The 18,103-nt window shown below is 34.6% G+C and overlaps 1 protein-coding gene and 1 long non-coding RNA gene across 2 annotated transcripts in view; both read right to left on the bottom strand.

Moving 5' to 3' along the window:
• Positions 1-7,111, bottom strand: part of Arms (Ankyrin repeat-rich membrane spanning) — a 66,760-nt gene extending 59,649 nt beyond the window's left edge. Inside the window, exons 1-2 of the mRNA XM_076317186.1 lie at positions 6,630-7,111; positions 1,260-1,755 (exon numbers count right to left, since the gene is read on the bottom strand). Of these exons, the coding sequence (XP_076173301.1) occupies positions 1,260-1,391 (132 nt within the window). The 5' untranslated portion in view covers positions 1,392-1,755; positions 6,630-7,111. The remainder of the gene's footprint in view (positions 1-1,259; positions 1,756-6,629) is intronic.
• Positions 1-18,103, bottom strand: part of LOC143149616 (uncharacterized) — a 42,329-nt gene that overhangs the window by 17,438 nt on the left and 6,788 nt on the right. The window lies entirely within an intron of this gene.

The raw sequence follows: 18,103 nt of genomic DNA, 5'->3' as shown, positions 1-18,103 counted from the left end.
CTATATACGGATATATCGTGAGCCAAAATTCCTGATACAAATGGGGCCATGGAGATTCTATGGATCAGAATAAGACGAAAATATAAAATAACAAAATTAAGTCAAAGACTTTATTCTCGAGACAAATGTATTTAAAAATCAATCTAATACGCGTGAACCTACCTGATGACAGACGTTACGTTCGCTACAAATGTTTAAATAACTTTCGTTCATCTCAGAAATACATTAATAGGTAAGTATAACGAACAGTGCCTAACATTGTATTCTATACAAAAATAATCACAGTAGTAGGTTGTTCAATAAGTTTTGTCGTGCGATAAAACTTATCGAGCAACCTAGTACTATACTGTTTGTTGTTCCACAATGTTCCACAAATAGATTTTCTATGTATTCATAAACTTCGAAGTCAATTCGGTATATCGAATCTTGAGATATCGTGATTATAGCGTGCTTTTTCAATGGAGATTATTTTGAAAAAGTGTGATATTTACGGTTAATTAGTAGTAGGAGTATGCAGTAAAACTTCTTTGGAAAATTTATTTTTATTTTATCGAACGACAAAACTTATTGAGCAATCTAGTAGCTGTTTATAGTAAAATCCGTAACGCTAGTTATCCGTTAGGTACACGCGTACTAGATTGATTTTTAAATACATTTTCTTTTTTTTTTTTTAAATAAAGCCTCCCACGCTTCCCTTTCGTTACTCTTAATTTTTGTTTTACTTTGTGCTACAGTATTTTCCTGACCTAATTTTTATTATGAATTTCGAGACATCCTGTATATTAAGAATTTGTGTCACATTTCTGTTTTAAATGGTTGTAACGTTAAAACCGATAGGCCGAGGTGTTTGAGTATATACGAAGTATCTTTAAAAAAAATAAGTAAGACGAAATAAATAAGTCACACAATGCTGAACAAGCATTGCAACATTCTAGAAAAAATGTACACATGCACAGAAAATCAGATTAAAATACACATGTACCAGTCGTTTTTCTTGAAATTAATTCCAAACATTGCCTCGAACATCGTTTGTCCTCGACCCTGACAAAACACGCGTAACTATCATTTCAATTTCTGAAAATAACAAGTTGGACAAAAATGCTCCTTTCCTATTCTGAGAACGACTATATCTCGATAGCTTCGCGCGTTGCATGTTTCCTTTTTCGATAAAAATGCGAAAACGTTATGCAACGCGCGCATCAAACCAGAAGTAAATAAAATTTGCGAGAACGAACTTCGTCGCGTTCGCGTTTCGTTACCTCGTGAAGACGTTGCTCTAAGTGTCCCTTCAATAAAGTGAACTGAATCCTGCGATACTCTCCGTGCTTCGAGATTTGTTTCGTACTCTCATCGCTGGTCGTCGATTTATTCTTCGCTCGAAGATGTGACATTTTTCACTCCCCTTCGACGAAACGTTGATTCCGTGCCAGTATTTAGTGTACATGTATTGGTCCAACGTCCATCGAGTGGATTCTTTGCAGTCGCTCACGAAATTTTAAGCGAATGCTTAGCGCGTCGCATGATCGCGTGAAACTGATAGCCGCGATAATAAAAGGCGAGTGTATTATTACAGTTTGCGTAGAATACACTAATAATAAGGCACGAACAAAATCCTTTGGTGTGCAGCACTCTTGGATAACACTTCACGGTTGAACAACTTTTAAATCAAATAACTATTTCCGTTTCTTATTTGTTCCTCGAGAGATCAACACGTAAGAAATCGTTCTTCGAATGAATTTTGCGACGATTAATAAACTGGAATCAATAACGATACATAATTGCTCCGACTGTTTTACGGTTAATACAATAGAACGATTCGTTCGTACGGTTTTTTTTTTTTTCTTATTTTAACTGCTATCTGGTATTATAATTCCGCGGCTTATTTCGGTTTTTTTTTTCGTAGTAACACGAATTCATGTTCCTCTAAAAGCGGAGACACTATATGCTGCATTTTTACGAAATATGTACCGCATATTTCAACATTTTTGCTAAAACAGAATATTACTCCAATTGCAATTCATGGCAGAAAACATGTTTCGGGGTCGTAAAAAATCTCTTTATTTAGTACTAATTCCGATCGTAAAGATAATGATTATTACCACGGTAAATGACATTTCGAGTCACGAGAAATAACAACATACAATTTCTTTCTTGTAAGTTTTTGGTTGCATAAAAGGTTTTCTCGGTTCTTTTTTCAATACGGTAGAAATGTTCGATCGAGAGAATTTTTAGATCGAATTTAGATGGAATTGTCAAATAAATAAATAAATAAATAAATAAATAAATAAATAAATAAATATGACATGAACAAGCAATTCTCTTAAAAATTAAAATTAAATCTTATGCGTAGGATAAATTATACATGAAGTGTCTTCGAGTCAAGCAGTCGCTTGTTTTTTTGAATATTAATTCATCAGAACATTTTTCACCGTAACTTTTGTCCACGAAACATAAAAATCTATAATGACTAAAAAACGAATCAAAGTTAAATAATTATAAAAAAAAAAAAGAAAGATAGGATTTAGAATAAGAGTAGTACCTACTTTTTTTTAATAATTATATAATCTTGGTACTTTTTTTACTTATTATAAATTGTTGTATCACCGAGGATGACTAAAATTATACAAAGAAATTACGATCGAAAACATTAGAACGAACAGATCATTAAAACAAGAACAATATTTAAATCGACTCAAACGAAGCTCAAAATTTTCTTAAAAATTCATCCCATAATTAAGGCGTACTTTGAAGAGAAGTAAATATCGGTTGTGTTTCTACCATTTGTTTTAACCCAATAATTTACCATTTCGTTTCAATCTTCCAGGTAATCAAAAATACAATATTTTTGATCGTTTTTAGCGGCAAGTTCATATCAGCGTCCATTGAAATAAAATCGTACAAAATTAATTTCGAGTACCAGCAAATACATATTGATCAAAAGTGTCTATCGAAAATTTGTAACGATAAATTGCCAAGTAATTTATCCGCGAATCAACGGACCTCTTTGACACAATTTCATACAATGTCCCAACAACTCTGAATTAATTGGCAGATAAGAATCAACGTCACTATTATCGTTGATATTTATCGAACCACCGGATTGCGATACAAAGCACGGAGAACACTCGAGAGGAAATCAATGGCTCAGCTGATCGCGTATGCCAGGGTTACTCAAACTATGCTACAATCATCTACTTACACGTGATCTAAAAGACAACAGATAGCTGAACATAACGTTAACACTAGATTTACCAACCGGTCAAAACGACTGGTTTCAACTGCTCTGATAATAAAATTTATTTTAAATTCCATGGCATGTTCTCCGAAAACGTTATGATTTTTCTATTCTACGCGTGTAATCAATTGCATAAATTCTTCTTTTCCCTCCAATTACATGAATAAATTCTTCTTCCTTTTCTATTAAATATATACAAGGTACATCTTAATATTACGAAATCTGTCGATGATTCTAGTGTTAAAAGAATTCTTGTTCGCGAACCGATCTCACTGAAGAGTAACGAGATTAATTTTGATTCGTTTTCATTTTTAATCGTCGTGAATTTTTACACTACCGATAACTGTGAAGTCGACTAATCTACATTTGTTCGCTTCTAAACGACATTCGTCGTCTCTGACGGTAAAATATGACTAATCGATATGGAAAGGAGTTCCAGGAGGGGATAGTGATACGAGTTACGTGCGTTGTTCGAACGAGCCTTGGACAGAAAAATTTGAGAAACACTGACGCGCGCGATCGAAGACTAAACTTTCACTGGAATATCTCCGCGAAGGGGGAAAAAAAAGTAGAAACAATGCGATACTCTATATCGTCGATAATCGTCCCACCAGTATCTGGTACTTTTGTAATTATCGAACGATTATGCCACTCCTGGCTTCAGTGGCCGATATACGGTGATAGAGTTAAGCCTATCTTAGTTTCCGTGTTATATTTCGTCGTTTCTGGGTCGTAATACTATTTCAAAAATAATTGTTGCTATCTCTCGTAGGAAGAATGACTCTTTTATCAGCAAAGAAAATCTTTTTCATTGCTATCTTTTCCTTTCCTTTTGTTTGCGTTCCACGATGCTTTAACTCTAGGATAACGTCTGCCAAGTATAACTTCCAGAATGAATAACTGTTACCGCTTTGAAACTTAAAATTCATCGGGTTTCAATTTTATTCACTTACGAAACAGAAATATTGTTCGCGAAAAATATTCGTATACTTTCTTTTACGATAAACAAATGAATAAAGAATAAAAAGAGCGACGAATGGCAGTATAATAAAAGTAATGGGCCGTCTTAATTAATGTTGTATATACAAAATGGACATTTTTTCCGAGTCGTACGACAAAAACAATCAAATTAATTTATACTTTATTTCTGAGCCACATTATTCTAAAGTAGTTCTTACTCTAATATATTATTATCTGGAAATACTAATTCGTTAGGTAGTGTTATAATATTTGCAGTTATTTTTTTTATTCAATTTTAGCTTACTATAACAACTTACTTGCTGGTAAGTTAGTTGTAATTAAATGAAACTTAGGTAATGTTCGAAGGAAACATAATAATGTAGAAATACGTAATGTCATTCTAAGTAGTTTTTATGAAATTAAAGACAGCCTTGTAGAAACAAGGAAAAAATCAATTTTTAACCCGCGTCACGTAAACTAAGAACGAACTATTATTGCAAAGAAAAATTCAACCGACGATAACAAACGCTAATAATATACCACGTAATATTTAAATAGGCGTTTAGTCTTTCCCAACAACTGTCTTTCTTTATACAAAAATATTGCAAACTGAAATAACAACCAGAAATTTCTTCGAATCGTTAATCATCGTTAAAATTACCGATCTAAGTTTAATGAATTGAAAAACAGAAAAAGTGATTCCTCTCTCGATGATTTTAAGAATAAAGAAATTTGAAAATTCCTGAATAATTGATTAATTTCAACGTTTCGGTACTATTTTTAAACTTTCTTCGCGAAACATACATTACGAAAACATATGTGCAATATAATTATGGTAACGGAATGAAAAATTTTGAAACAAAAGCACATAAAAAGAAAATATATACAGATGGAATAGATAATTGAAAGTTCAACATTTACGAATAAAAATTATTAATTTAGTAATCAGGGCTATGGTATATCTCGATATATCATATTGAGAACTTATAAGTATCAATAACTTAATTCCTGATTTATAGAGTATTTATAGACCAGCGGTGTAGTAGCATATGTTTTTCAATTAATTTTACTGGAAGGTTAAAAAAATCGGAACGATAAAATAAGAAGGAAAAAAACATTGTACTGGAAAATAAATTATTATTCCAGGTATTGTTTGATTTATCGTGTTTTATTTCCTGCTATAATCATTCTACACGCAAGATGCCGCACAAAAGCGGTAAAACCGTGCAAGAATTGATTGCGCAAGTTTTGATAAATCGAGAAAACGTGAAATAAAATTCTTGAGCGCAGGTCTCCATTTTCCAAAAAATTAATTCTATAAATACTGGTAATATTTTCCTTGAGCTCTCTCTAGTACGTTTATACGTAAAATATGTAAAATAATTATAAGGAAAATAGTACCCCTAAGTGCAAATTATTATTTTTTTCACGTTGCGTGAGAACGTGATATAAATTTATAAGGAAATACATTAACCTGCATTTTAAGAAAACGCACGCGTGTCCCGGCTAGTTTCAAAATCGATTTACTCGAAAACGAGGCATCATGCGAAAGAGAATCTATTCCACGTTTCCGGTGTATCTTTGCACGTAGAATTACCGCATAAATAATCGATTAATCATTAACGATACACTATGTATATTTCATTCAGCGTTATGCGTTCTGAATTGAGTCCGCAAACAGGGACAAGACATTGGAAATAATAATTTATTTAGCGACCATTAAATTCGTTTGCTCTACACAAACCCATTGGAAACGAGTGTTTACTATTTCTTAATTTATTTCTTGAAACACGAGAAAATAATAACACAACCGTCGAGTAACATCTACTTCGGAGACATTCTTTTTTTTTTTCAGAATTTCATAATTACGGGTAAAATTTTCCGCGAAACTTTCAACATTCTCGAATCACCGTTTCGTGCGATGAATTGCAATTCGAGTCGAGCGGACTTGTTACATCTTTCGCAAATGCGTTGCTAACAAATCCGATAATCAGCTTCGTAGAATCGAGTCTGAAAGGCAATAATCTACATTTAGTGTTTCCGTGACTTTCAATTCGATTGTTGTTAATCCAGCGATAAAAACCAGGCTCAAGCTGAGACATTATGCGAGAACGATCGACGAACGGGATCCAATCGCGGACAATTATTCGACGACTAGCTACAAATTGTAAACCAAAAAACGATGAATCAGTTTGTTATAAATAGCGGCGCATAAGTCACGTCGATGCCAAAAATCGAGGAACATTTTCATCCCGGAGAGAACCCGAAAATCGTTTTTCTTTTAATTTCTTTAATACGGTATCGATCGATATCGAATAATCGCGGCGCGACTTCCGTCACCGAGATCGTCGTCGGAAGAAATTTTCACGTTGTTTCTAACGGCGAGTCCTAGCCCCGTCACTGTGTACTCCGCTTGAAAAATCATCTCACGTACTTTATATTTCTTCGAAGGTTCCACTGCAACACCCGACACCCACGCGCAATCGCATCCAAGCGCACCTGCGTTTCAAATGAACCGCGACGACGGTCGAACGCGCACTGAATTAGCTGCCGGTGGACAGCGATTTATTAGCATCCGCGGGACAAAAGGCTCCGGAGGGATACGAGAGATCGATAGGTAACGTTGAGAATGCACGAGACGGCACGCTCGGTGTCTACGACTGAAAGAGGTCGCGCGCGGGAAAACGGCCGAAATTACACGGGACGACGAGTGCCCTCGCGGTCCAAGTGGAGCGGAAAAGTCAAAGCCGGCACCGATGGAACCCCAGCCGGAAAACTAGGCTCCGAGGGAGAGAGAGATTGATCGGTGTTACGGACGCGGTTGATCGGGCCAACATCCTTCGCGTACCGCCGTCGGCGAACGATTGACCGCGGTGACGACACCTGACTCATGTGGGCGATCCACGTGGACGGACGGATCCATACTATCGTACGCCAGGCGGTAGGGAAAACAACGAGTGGGAACGAGTCACGATTTTCACGGTTGCTTGACGCAGGTAGGGGCCTCGATCGTCGAACGATGCACGATCATCGTGTTCGATCGTTCGTTAACGGTTACCTTGCCGACACGAAGGTGCGGTACAGGAAGTAACGTCATCGTGTTTTATGGATTCCGAGGGAATCCCGTAGCCTCACGGGACGGGCTAGACACACCGTACCGTACCGTACCGTACCGTACCGTACCGAAGTGTTACGCACCGATTTTTTAATACGTCGAGCATTCACTCTCTTGTGTCTACGAGTCTCGATCCACGCCGAGCGCGGCAAAGGCATTCTGGGTTATATGCACGGGGTCATTCCACACCAAATCGATATCACTTTCCGTACTCGAGGTCAGGGACTTTAACGAAATTCGAATAGGTTGTATTGTACGCGTAAAATTAAAAGTAAGGAGGTCTCGGTGTCGTCGTTTTGCTGTTTTCGAATTTATCGGATTGTTCGAAAAGTCATTTCGTTTTTCAAAATCGAGAATATATAATTTAATAAAATGTTTATACACTCTAAAAAAATCGTGTTTCATTTTCACCGAAGAAAAACGAAATGACCTTCCAAACAACCTAATAATCAAGAGAACAGAAAAAATAGAGAAATTTTCGAGTTTTGCACAGTTTCGGGAAAACGGGATACAGAAATGAATTTTTATTGTTCGTCCGTTTCGTTGAGATGGATAGTGGTAAATTTTCGTCCAGGTTGGAATTTTTTTCAACGCGACGGTTATAAATGAATCTTTATTTTAGACATTTTGGTTCTAGGGTCTGAAGGTGGTTGAGAATCTTTGAAAAATTGTTGCACGATTTTACGGAGCTTTTGTAAAATAAGTAAATTTAGCGCGTTCAGTTTGTAATTAACATCTCAATAAGCTGATAAAGGTCGGAACGCTATCCGGTTCAGGTAACTGACTCGCACATCCGGTTGGTACGGGTCAGCGGATCATACAACTTTCGCATTATATTGTTTTAATGAGATTTACAATCGAAATGGTAGCCGAAACGGTCTCATAGCCGTTCCAATAATTCTACTATTATATTTGTACCCCTAGAACAGTTTTGACAACCCTTTTTATATTAATTTGAACGAGTTGAAATTGTGAATTTTTTGTAATAAAGTCTTCGACACTTGATTAATAAATCAAACGATTGTTATGATTTCACCTGATCGTTCAAAGCATTTCCAGCCGATTACCGATCTACTCTTAATTGGTGCTACTTTTTTCATGCTAATTGAATTTACAAATATTATTTTCCTTCTACTTTGATTATGTATAAAGTTACATTTTATTTAAAAAAATCGACAATTTTGGTTATTGGTTAACACCATAAACGATTCTCTAAAGCGCTTTCAAGAAAACGTGAACTCTAATACTTGTAAACTTTTAAATTGCATTAAGAGCATACTAGGTTGCTCAATAAGTTTTGTCGTTCGATAAAACTTATTAAACAAACTATTACATTGACAAATTATCGAATATTTCAACATTTACACTACGGTTCGAATAAATATCGGGGACATCCTTAAGTATAGAAAACTGTCGTTGCGTTTAACGTGTTAAATTAATGTAGAACGAGTCGCAAAAATTGTTCTTGCAGTACGAATGACACCATTGAAAAAGCTTCGCTTTTGAAACGGCTGTCGCGTTAAATTGTAGAGCTCATTAAAACAATATAACACGAGTGCGGTATAAGTATAGTCCATTGACCGTACCAGCTGAGCGTATGGATCAGTTACCTGAAACGGGGTGCACTGAGCCGTTTAACTGCTCATTAAGATGTTAATTATGAAACGAACACGCTAGAAATCATTTTACAGAGAAAGCTGCGAGAAATGAGGAAAATGTTTTCTCGGGATTTTTAATCGCAGACCTTTGGCCTAAATTGATAAAAGGATTGTTTGTAAGAAATTTACGTTACAAAAACAACCGTTCAGTCCGAAAGAAAATTTACTACGAAAGGTGAAGTGTCTTCTCGACAGAAACGTAAAAAAAAGAAACAAAATACGAGTACGATCAATAGTTTTCGCAAAAATAGGATGAACATCGCAAATTTTAACGTCCTGTATTTTTTAAACAATTTCCAAACCGGCAAGACGATGACTTAAACACCGTTTAATTTTACTTGGTTTGCAACACATTTCAATTTCATGGAAATCCCTAATCTCGGTAGAAAAAGCGATCGATTTAGCCTGGAATGGCTCTATCCTCGATATTTTTCCAAATTATAGCGCTGTCTGTTAAATTACACTGTCATCGGGACTCGAGACCTGCAACTAAAAAAACGAGCAGACAAAATGTCATCAATTGTATCTCATCTGTTCGTTCGGCTATGTTTACATAGGGAGAGTGTGAAACCAGAGAAATAAATTAGAGACGATCAGAACCAGTAGGAAACTGTTCGAGGAACTGAGAAAGTGACAAGGAGAATGAAACATAGTCATAACGAGTAAGGAAACAGTGATAGCGACTGGAATACACTTAACATGTAATCGTATAAACACGTGCCGGATGTGTTCAATACATTAAATCTACTTAACGACGACCACGATCGGTTTAGTATATTTTTGCAGAATGTAATACTACACTAGTGTCTCGGACACCATAAATGTAAAACAAAAAGCTCGTTTGCTTATTAATAATACAAGTTAAAAGTATTACTAACCCTACAACAACAGCGTTTAGCTTTTTTACGTCTTACGTCTAAAAAAAAGATTTTTAGAAAAAAAAACTTTTCTTTAAAACAAGATGTTTAGAAATTCTTAATGAACTTATTTAATTGAACATTAGAGAATGTCCGTGGTATACCAATGACGTCTCGTGGAGAACAACTATAGTCACCCATCGTGTAGTATCGAAAGGGTTAAAGCACCAACAGTTTATGAGTTCCTTGCTTAGTCTCCAACAACGTTTATAATAGTTTAGTATAATGAAATAAAATGTACACACTCGATAAAATAATTTTGGTACGCGCTACTTGTCTGCATCCTGCTCTAAATTCATATCGTCGTATCGAATGCTCGTGTTCCAAAATGTCCATTGTCTACGAAGGAGAGTTATTCTCCAAGTCAGACACATTTCGAGGTAATATTTTAAATATAACTGAAATTGAAATATTTGGATTCTTACAAAGTTAGAAAAATACTTTATTTTATAGCTATTTGAAAACTAGTCCTATACTATCCTATACAAATTTGTGGAGACTTCTGAAAGGTGATGGAGGAAGCGTGAGTACGTGAAAATAAGGAAAGGTAAGATGAGCTCCTATCTCATCTCGAGCCTGCTAGTGGACTCATCAGTAAGGCAACCTAGCAAACCCTGCCTTATACTAGGTTGTTCGATAAAGTTTGTCGTTCGATAAAACTTATTGAACATTATAGTACTAGGTTGCTCTTCCCTCTACCTCGTCACCCCGGTTCCCATACCTCTAGTGACGAGTTATGGGAAGTGGCGCCATAAATTACTTTAGTTTTAAATAAAATGGTTTGTACGAAATACTCGCTCTTAATAACCTAGAAATAATCTTGCTGAAAAATCTGCTGAAATTGAGAATATAGTTCTACTTGTAGGCTTAAAAGGCGAAAAACTTGAATTTTTTTATAACGAATTAATTCGTTTATTAAAGTTATTGAAAGAATGTTCTAACGAAAGTTGTTTGATACAGTGGGGGACATTAGATAGTATAAATAATTTTTCTGTGAGTGTAATGATGTAAGACGTCAAAGTGAAATTAATTTTTACTATTATATATAATAGTACAAACGTTTGTTGAGACGAGTACAATGACCTGTCATGTGATATGATTCCATACAGTAAAATGACATAAATGAAATCCATAGGAGTCAGATGAACGCAATTCGCTAGCTGAACTCTACGTAGCTGTATTGGCTAGTCGTATCGAATGACGTCAATTCGACTTGCGTTCATCTGACTCCTATGAATTTCATTTATGTCATTTTACTGCACGGAATGATATCGTACGATGGGTCATTATATTCATCTCAACAAACGCTTCAATATTATGAATACAAAAATGCAGGGTTCCAAATAAAAAAATTAACTCCATTTTGATATTTTTCCCACTACCTACACCTACAGGAAAATTTTATATATATATATATATATTACGTATGTATGTACATTGCATATTACGTATACATGTACATTGCATATATGTAAATTTAGAGAAAAAAAATTAGAAGCAAGAAAAGAGGAACAATTCTACTCCTCTTAGAGAATTGTTCTGTAATATATTCAACTGCTGAAGATCGCTTGAAAACTATGTTAAAAAATGTGTTTCAGCCTGGATTTCTGAACTTTCCAGAAATGAACTACGTATTTAATCTACAGATTGATTTGCGATTACTGTATTTTTCATTTCTTTTTCGTTTTTCAAAATTGTACTAGTTGTAGATTTAGCTTTTGCTTTAGCTTCGATTTAGCTCTTCGTTTTGAAATTAATTCTATCTTAATATCTAAGATAATTAATTTTCTTACACTATTTTGTCGGTTCATGATGAAAATTATATGTACAATAGAATGTGATAATAAATACTGATAGATGAATAATTATGTAAGTATCTAGGCCATTTTGTGCACTAAAATGATATCGAAAAATGATATCTGACTAAACTCTAATACTGTCACTCACGACTGCTATTGACGGATTTCGATTGTCAGCTATTTCTTTACTATGGTAACGAAGGCAGAGTGGGACACTCAGTTCAATGACCAATTGTATTTCTTCGAGTTCGTTCTAATATATTCGTTCATAAGACTTTTTTACAGCATATAAGAATTGTTTAATCAAAAATTTTAAGAATTTTTTCAGCATCCGCCATTTTGTTATCATTTGAGGTACTGATTTTTTCCTACATACTATAACAGATGTGTAGGTTTATAGTATTTTAATATTTTATTTCTTTTTTTTTTTTTATTTTCACATTAACCATATGGTATAATCATTGTCAACGCCGGAGCAACGATTGTACCACAGCAAATAATTTGAGGAAGTAATATATACACTGTTGTTCAAACCAATTTTATAGAAACTACGAAATGTAACGTGTGTTATTATTTGTTAAATGATTATTGCTAAATTTTATTGTGAATACATGCATATGGAATGTATCTTGATAACTCCAAATTGAACAATTTAAGTATTTACATTTTTTAAATAAATAAAAGTTTACGCAAGTTATATAACATTGCGCTACTCTCTGCTTCGTGCGGATAATTTGTATGACTTCCTTCCTTCATTATACATTGACTGATCAATTATAGAGCGTTCCGCAGTCTTCCTCAGACTGATATAAATATTTTAAAACATGATCCAGCCTGGAGACACTTCGGATAAAAACGTACCGTTCTGTTCTTTCAAAATCGGTTCGATTTGAATACTTGGAACTGCACATTTCCTGTACTAAAAAAAACGAATTAAGTCTAGAAATACGTTCTATAATCCTTACACTATCCAAAGAAGAATATTCTGTAAGGGAAATTGTAAGAAAAGTGAGTGTATCTAAATCTTGTTTCGACTACAGTATTAAGAGTAACGGTAGAGCAGGAATTTGTTCGTTAAAAAAAGGGATTTCCCCTGAAAAGCATCGCTCGAATCTTCTTAACAGACTCATTAACAAAGAGTGAGCTCGTTGAAAAAATTCAAACGATGCGCTGCTCAGGGGAAAGTGTCATTAACAAACAGTGAACTCCTAATATTTATTAACCGTATTGTACAAAACACTTATTGCAAAGAATTAGCGTTAACTTTTTTCCGAGATCTTGCAGTAGTCAGACACCTCCACGCGCGCTTACATCCCCTTTCGAGTGTTCCTTTTTCATATATTATACCATATGTTGTCATAAAAATCGTATGACACTATAATGACAACTATAACAAGTTATAACAAGCATTTAGTGTCTCCGTGGTAAAGCGTTTCATAAACGTTACGTATGACATATATATGTGTTAGTATCGCGTTTGGGCGGATTGAGGTCTCATAAGACTTAACTTGGACGGGCCGCTAAATAAAAATGGTAGATATAACTACTTGGCCATTGAAGGTCAATGTTAGTATTGCATGATAGGACAGGTAAACTTCGATGCAGTGTTAACTCCGATCAATTTTCATATGGTTAATTTTATAATGTCACCTTCTTTCAAAACTGATCCGTAAAGAGTACCGGAAATAGAAATACACTTTCAGCTTTTACAGATTTTTAAATTTATCCCAGTTATTAAAAAACGGATATTATTTTAAACCGTCACGAACAGAATTGTTTAAGAAATTTTTATCAACGAAATAATTTTATTCGATAGACCTTTGTCTTCGATGCAATCATACAAATGTTCATTTTTATCCAATTGTTAGTTCGACAACTATAATTTATTGAACAAAAATGAACAGTGCTTTTCAACCAGCCATAAAATCAACAATTTTGAATATTTTAAGATGTCCTTAAATATCGTTAAAGATCACAATATATTCAAATTTTAACAGAATTGGAAATTTTACTGAAAAAAATTTCAAATTTTGCATGGAATTACCTGTAACATCGTTTAAATGATTGCATACTTAATATAAAGTATAGTACGAAACAAATTTTGTTTCATCTAACGATATTTTAGAATGAGTTAAAGGAGAGAAATGGATCAAAGTAAAAAGTAGATAAAAAAAAATTAAAAAAAAAAAAAAATAAAATTGTATTTTATAACGAAGAATGGCTTACAATACTGGTTTCTGTTGTTAATTATTATTCGTCCCTCTTCTGTAGCTTTTCATCGTCGTTTCTTGTATCCTTATCCACTTTTATATTAAATTAGAGCTATAATAAAATCCGAGTTATATTTTGTGCCGTTTATTGCAAAACACTCTTTCCTATAAATCTTATACACACTGTTTAACACTACGTCGACATACTGGGTCGTTAAATTCTGGACGAATCACCTATTTCCCTTACCTAAAAAACTTATACATCTTTTTTACATTAAATTGGAGACTTTAATAAGTGTCTCACCATTTCTTCAGATTCTTTCAGCATTTAAAACAACAAAAAATTAAATCCGGAAATGAAAGACCCAATATGTTGACCAAGTTAGTGAAAAAGAAATTCGCCGGCAGAGGATTGAAAAAAGAATAACACTTTTCAACGATATCCTAACGAAATCCATTTTTCGCACAAAAGTTACATCTTCAGTAGGGAACACATAATGATATATTAGTCACCAATTTCAACGAGACTACGTAAATATTCTGCCGTTTGCTCCGACACTCAATAGTTTACGAGGTAATAAGCAACGAAGATCACATTTCACCCACTAGTTTTTCAAGTATCAGGACATTGTTTTTCGTTAAAGTAAAACGATGGTTCCGAGACTACGATCGGAGTTTCCAGTACCGCCCTTTCTGCCGAATCGAACGTCGCTTTTAAATCTATAAATAGTACAACCAGTTGCCCCCCACCCCTTTTCCTCGGCTATTTATTGACTATGTCATTCAAAATATACACGTTATCGTCCCCATTCTTCTGATTCACCGTTATCATCCCTTTTTTTTCTATATCCTGCCTCGCCTCAACCGCTCCGTTAACACTCCATTGTACACACCTTGTATGTAGTCGATGTTAGCGTTACTCCCCTATATATTCCTTTACGATCTTATCCTCCATATCGGAGCCATCAGACCCTCTGTCCACGTTTCTGGCTCTCCAACCCATATCCTAGTAAACATCTTCCACGTCCAATTCTCCATTTTCTGCCACATATTTCCATCACTCGCAAAACACCCTATTATTCACTCTCGCAGCCTTCTTGTCTCGCAACTTTTTCCATATATTTCTTACATCCTCTCTTTCTATCTCACACTCTTCGTTCACTCTCTCTAGCTTATTTACTCTCCTAACCATCTCTCTAATATTTCTACACCCTTTCTAATATCTCTACACCCTTTTTAATATCTCTACACCCTTTTTAATATCTCTACACCCTTTCTAATATCTACGCAAAATATTGCTTTCACTTTTTTCTGTAATATATTCGTTGACTCTTCTCCACAGTGTCCTCTCTCTATTCACTAGAGAGATATTACCTGCATCTTACATCTTCAGCCCTCTTTCTTCTATTTATCTCTTGTTCTTGCTTTACTCTGTTTTGTCCAATTCCTCTAAAATTTCCACCTCTTCTATCTCCACCCCACTCGTTAGTTCTCTAAATGTCTTTCTCCCAATCATTATCCAACCTGTAATTGCTATTCGTAATCGAATGATGTTCTAGGTTCATCTCTTTCCCGATTTTCGTCCATTTCACTATTTCCTTTGTCTCCTCGTCTCTCAACACATAATCTATTATTGTTTCTTGTCTCCCTCTAGTACACATCTGTTCACCCTTTTCCTCTCCTGCTAGATTTCCGTTTAGAATCGTCCACTCTATCTCTCCTATATTTTCTAACATTTTTTCACCTTCCTTGTTTATATTTTTATCCTCTAATGTTTTTCTTGGCACCTTCTTCTTCTTCTCCTATGTTTTACTTACTCTTCCTTTGAAGTTTCTCCTAATTATAGTACTCAATCCTTTCTCTTTACCTTCCATGCAGCCCTTCCTCCAATTCCAACTTCTTTTCCTCCTCTCTTTCATATCTTCTCTTCCACCATTCTTCTCAACTTCCATTGTATCTTTTATACTACCATTCCACGTCATTTTGTTTTCTATTCTCTTCAGCCTTCGATTCGAAATGCACTCCGGTTACACGGAATCGAATTTTCAGCAACAGGTGTATATATGTCGTGCCAAACTCGCTCGATCTCGTTGTGTCTCGTTTATTCTCCCTGTTGCATCTCATTCACTGTCTTCTTCCTCTTTCTCAAATGATTATTTTTACATTGCTACTGCAGTCAGTAGAAGTATACTCTAAGACGAAAGGAGACACGTTTGCATATCTTCAGGGTGCAATCAATCTTATCCTATTTAGTTAATTACTATTTGATAGATTGATCGCAAATAATAATATACCTGCTCATCCTTTGCCCACATTTTGTTATCAATCGACTAGTTATTACATAAATATTCTTCCTTTACCTCTGAGCATATAATAACAATGCATTATTTAATAATTGGAGAATCGTTTATTCGATTTGTGACACTGGTAATAAAACATTAAAAGATTTGCTCAAGTATGTACTTTATCGACGGAGGGAAACGAAGATAAGGCAAATACTATCAGCAACTTCAAAGAGTTACTTCAAAGCAAGGTTTCGTCGTATCGACGATTTATCTGCACAGGGGCGGATATATAAAGTTCAACTTTGAAATCTGATGTAGAAAGTACCCCAATTTTATTTGTCATTTTTTAATTTAAATATACACCAGTGTAGCGTTCGACACAAATATACTCGAATTCTGCCTCCTGAATCGTGGATCACCGATTTGGTTCAAAATTTCTATACAGGCAAAACAACTAAAAAGTAACATAGAGCTGGAACATAGAACTGAATTTTTGAATACAGACAAAAAATATCCCCAATACAGCAAAATATATACAGATGCCTTCAAAACCGAACAAAGGGCTTGCATACATTTTCGACAACTTAACTAGTAAACAGCGACTTCCTGTGATTACATCTAACAATACAACTCAATAACGAACTCAATAACAAAGACCAAGATATAATACATATGTATATGGATAAATTCTCATCAAAGAGTAACGAGGAATGAAAAAACTAACGAGACCGTTAAAGAAGCAACTTTCCGATAAACGAAATTTAAAAAACCATCCCCTACCAAGATCTCACCACTGCATTACGCACATTGGTGAAAAAAGATTGGAACAAAATCTGGACCACGACAAGGAAAATTAAAATACACGGGATCGTGTAAAATTTTTAGCAAAAATTACCTATGCACGACATAACCAGGAAAGAAAGAGTCATATTGGTAAGATTAACAAGGAGAGTGCAAGTCCTTCGAGTCATTGATTTGGTTAAAACTGCACGTTTGTAGATTTAGTCATCCGGTTTAAGAAAGTGTAACGTTATAAGGACAACTACTCAATAGTTTTTGAGATGTTTGCAATCACAGCTTTATTACTGCTGTGACTACGGATTTATTTCAAATAATTACCGAATGCTGTTGTGGTTTAGCGGCAACGTCCGAAGATTCGTACGGCGGAGGTCCGAAGTTCGAGTCTCCCATCCGTAATTAATAATTTATTTTCAATCCATCGTTTATTTTATATTATTTTTTCGCTCATGAAAACATATAATTTTAAATAAATTGTAAATAAAATTTCTTAATAAAAGAAACTTAATTTTCTACGCTTTCTCAGACTAATAACAGTTTTCCGTAATTGTAATATTTACTATAGAAAGAACACAAAAATATAAATTATCAGTATATACAGGAAATACAAAACCTATCACTCGTGTAAGTATTAATTGCCTATGCTGAAGTACGCGTGATTTGCAGCTGGCTTTTGCACGGAGAGAGAAATATTTGAAAATATTAACCAGGTCTGTTTTCCAAAAGACTTATTAACAAAAAGCAAATATTCATGTAATAATACTCCACTTATTCGATGTGCAAGATGTCGATGTGACCTATACTTTCCCTGTTTCTACGGTAAGTATCACTGTCGTAATCAACAATAAGTAAGTACTTTCTTATATTTATTCTATGACGAAGCTTTCTCTCATTATGTTCCATTTGTTTTCAGACTCTGTTGACGAAGGTTTAATATGTTCCTCTTGCATAATATTCTTGTTATTTTGTAATAAATATATACTAATATAAGAAAGTAGGGAAAATAAATGTTTTTATTAAGAAATTTTATTTACAATTTATTTTAAGTTATATATCTTCATGGGCAAAAAATTAATACATAATAAAAATGATTAATCACGGATGGATGCTCGAACCTCGATCTCCA

This window comes from Ptiloglossa arizonensis, chromosome 7, assembly GCF_051014685.1.
Source record: "Ptiloglossa arizonensis isolate GNS036 chromosome 7, iyPtiAriz1_principal, whole genome shotgun sequence".
Taxonomy (NCBI): Eukaryota; Metazoa; Arthropoda; class Insecta; order Hymenoptera; family Colletidae; genus Ptiloglossa; species Ptiloglossa arizonensis.
The sequence above is the reverse complement of the archived record's forward strand: the minus strand, read 5'-3'. Positions and strand labels throughout refer to the sequence as shown.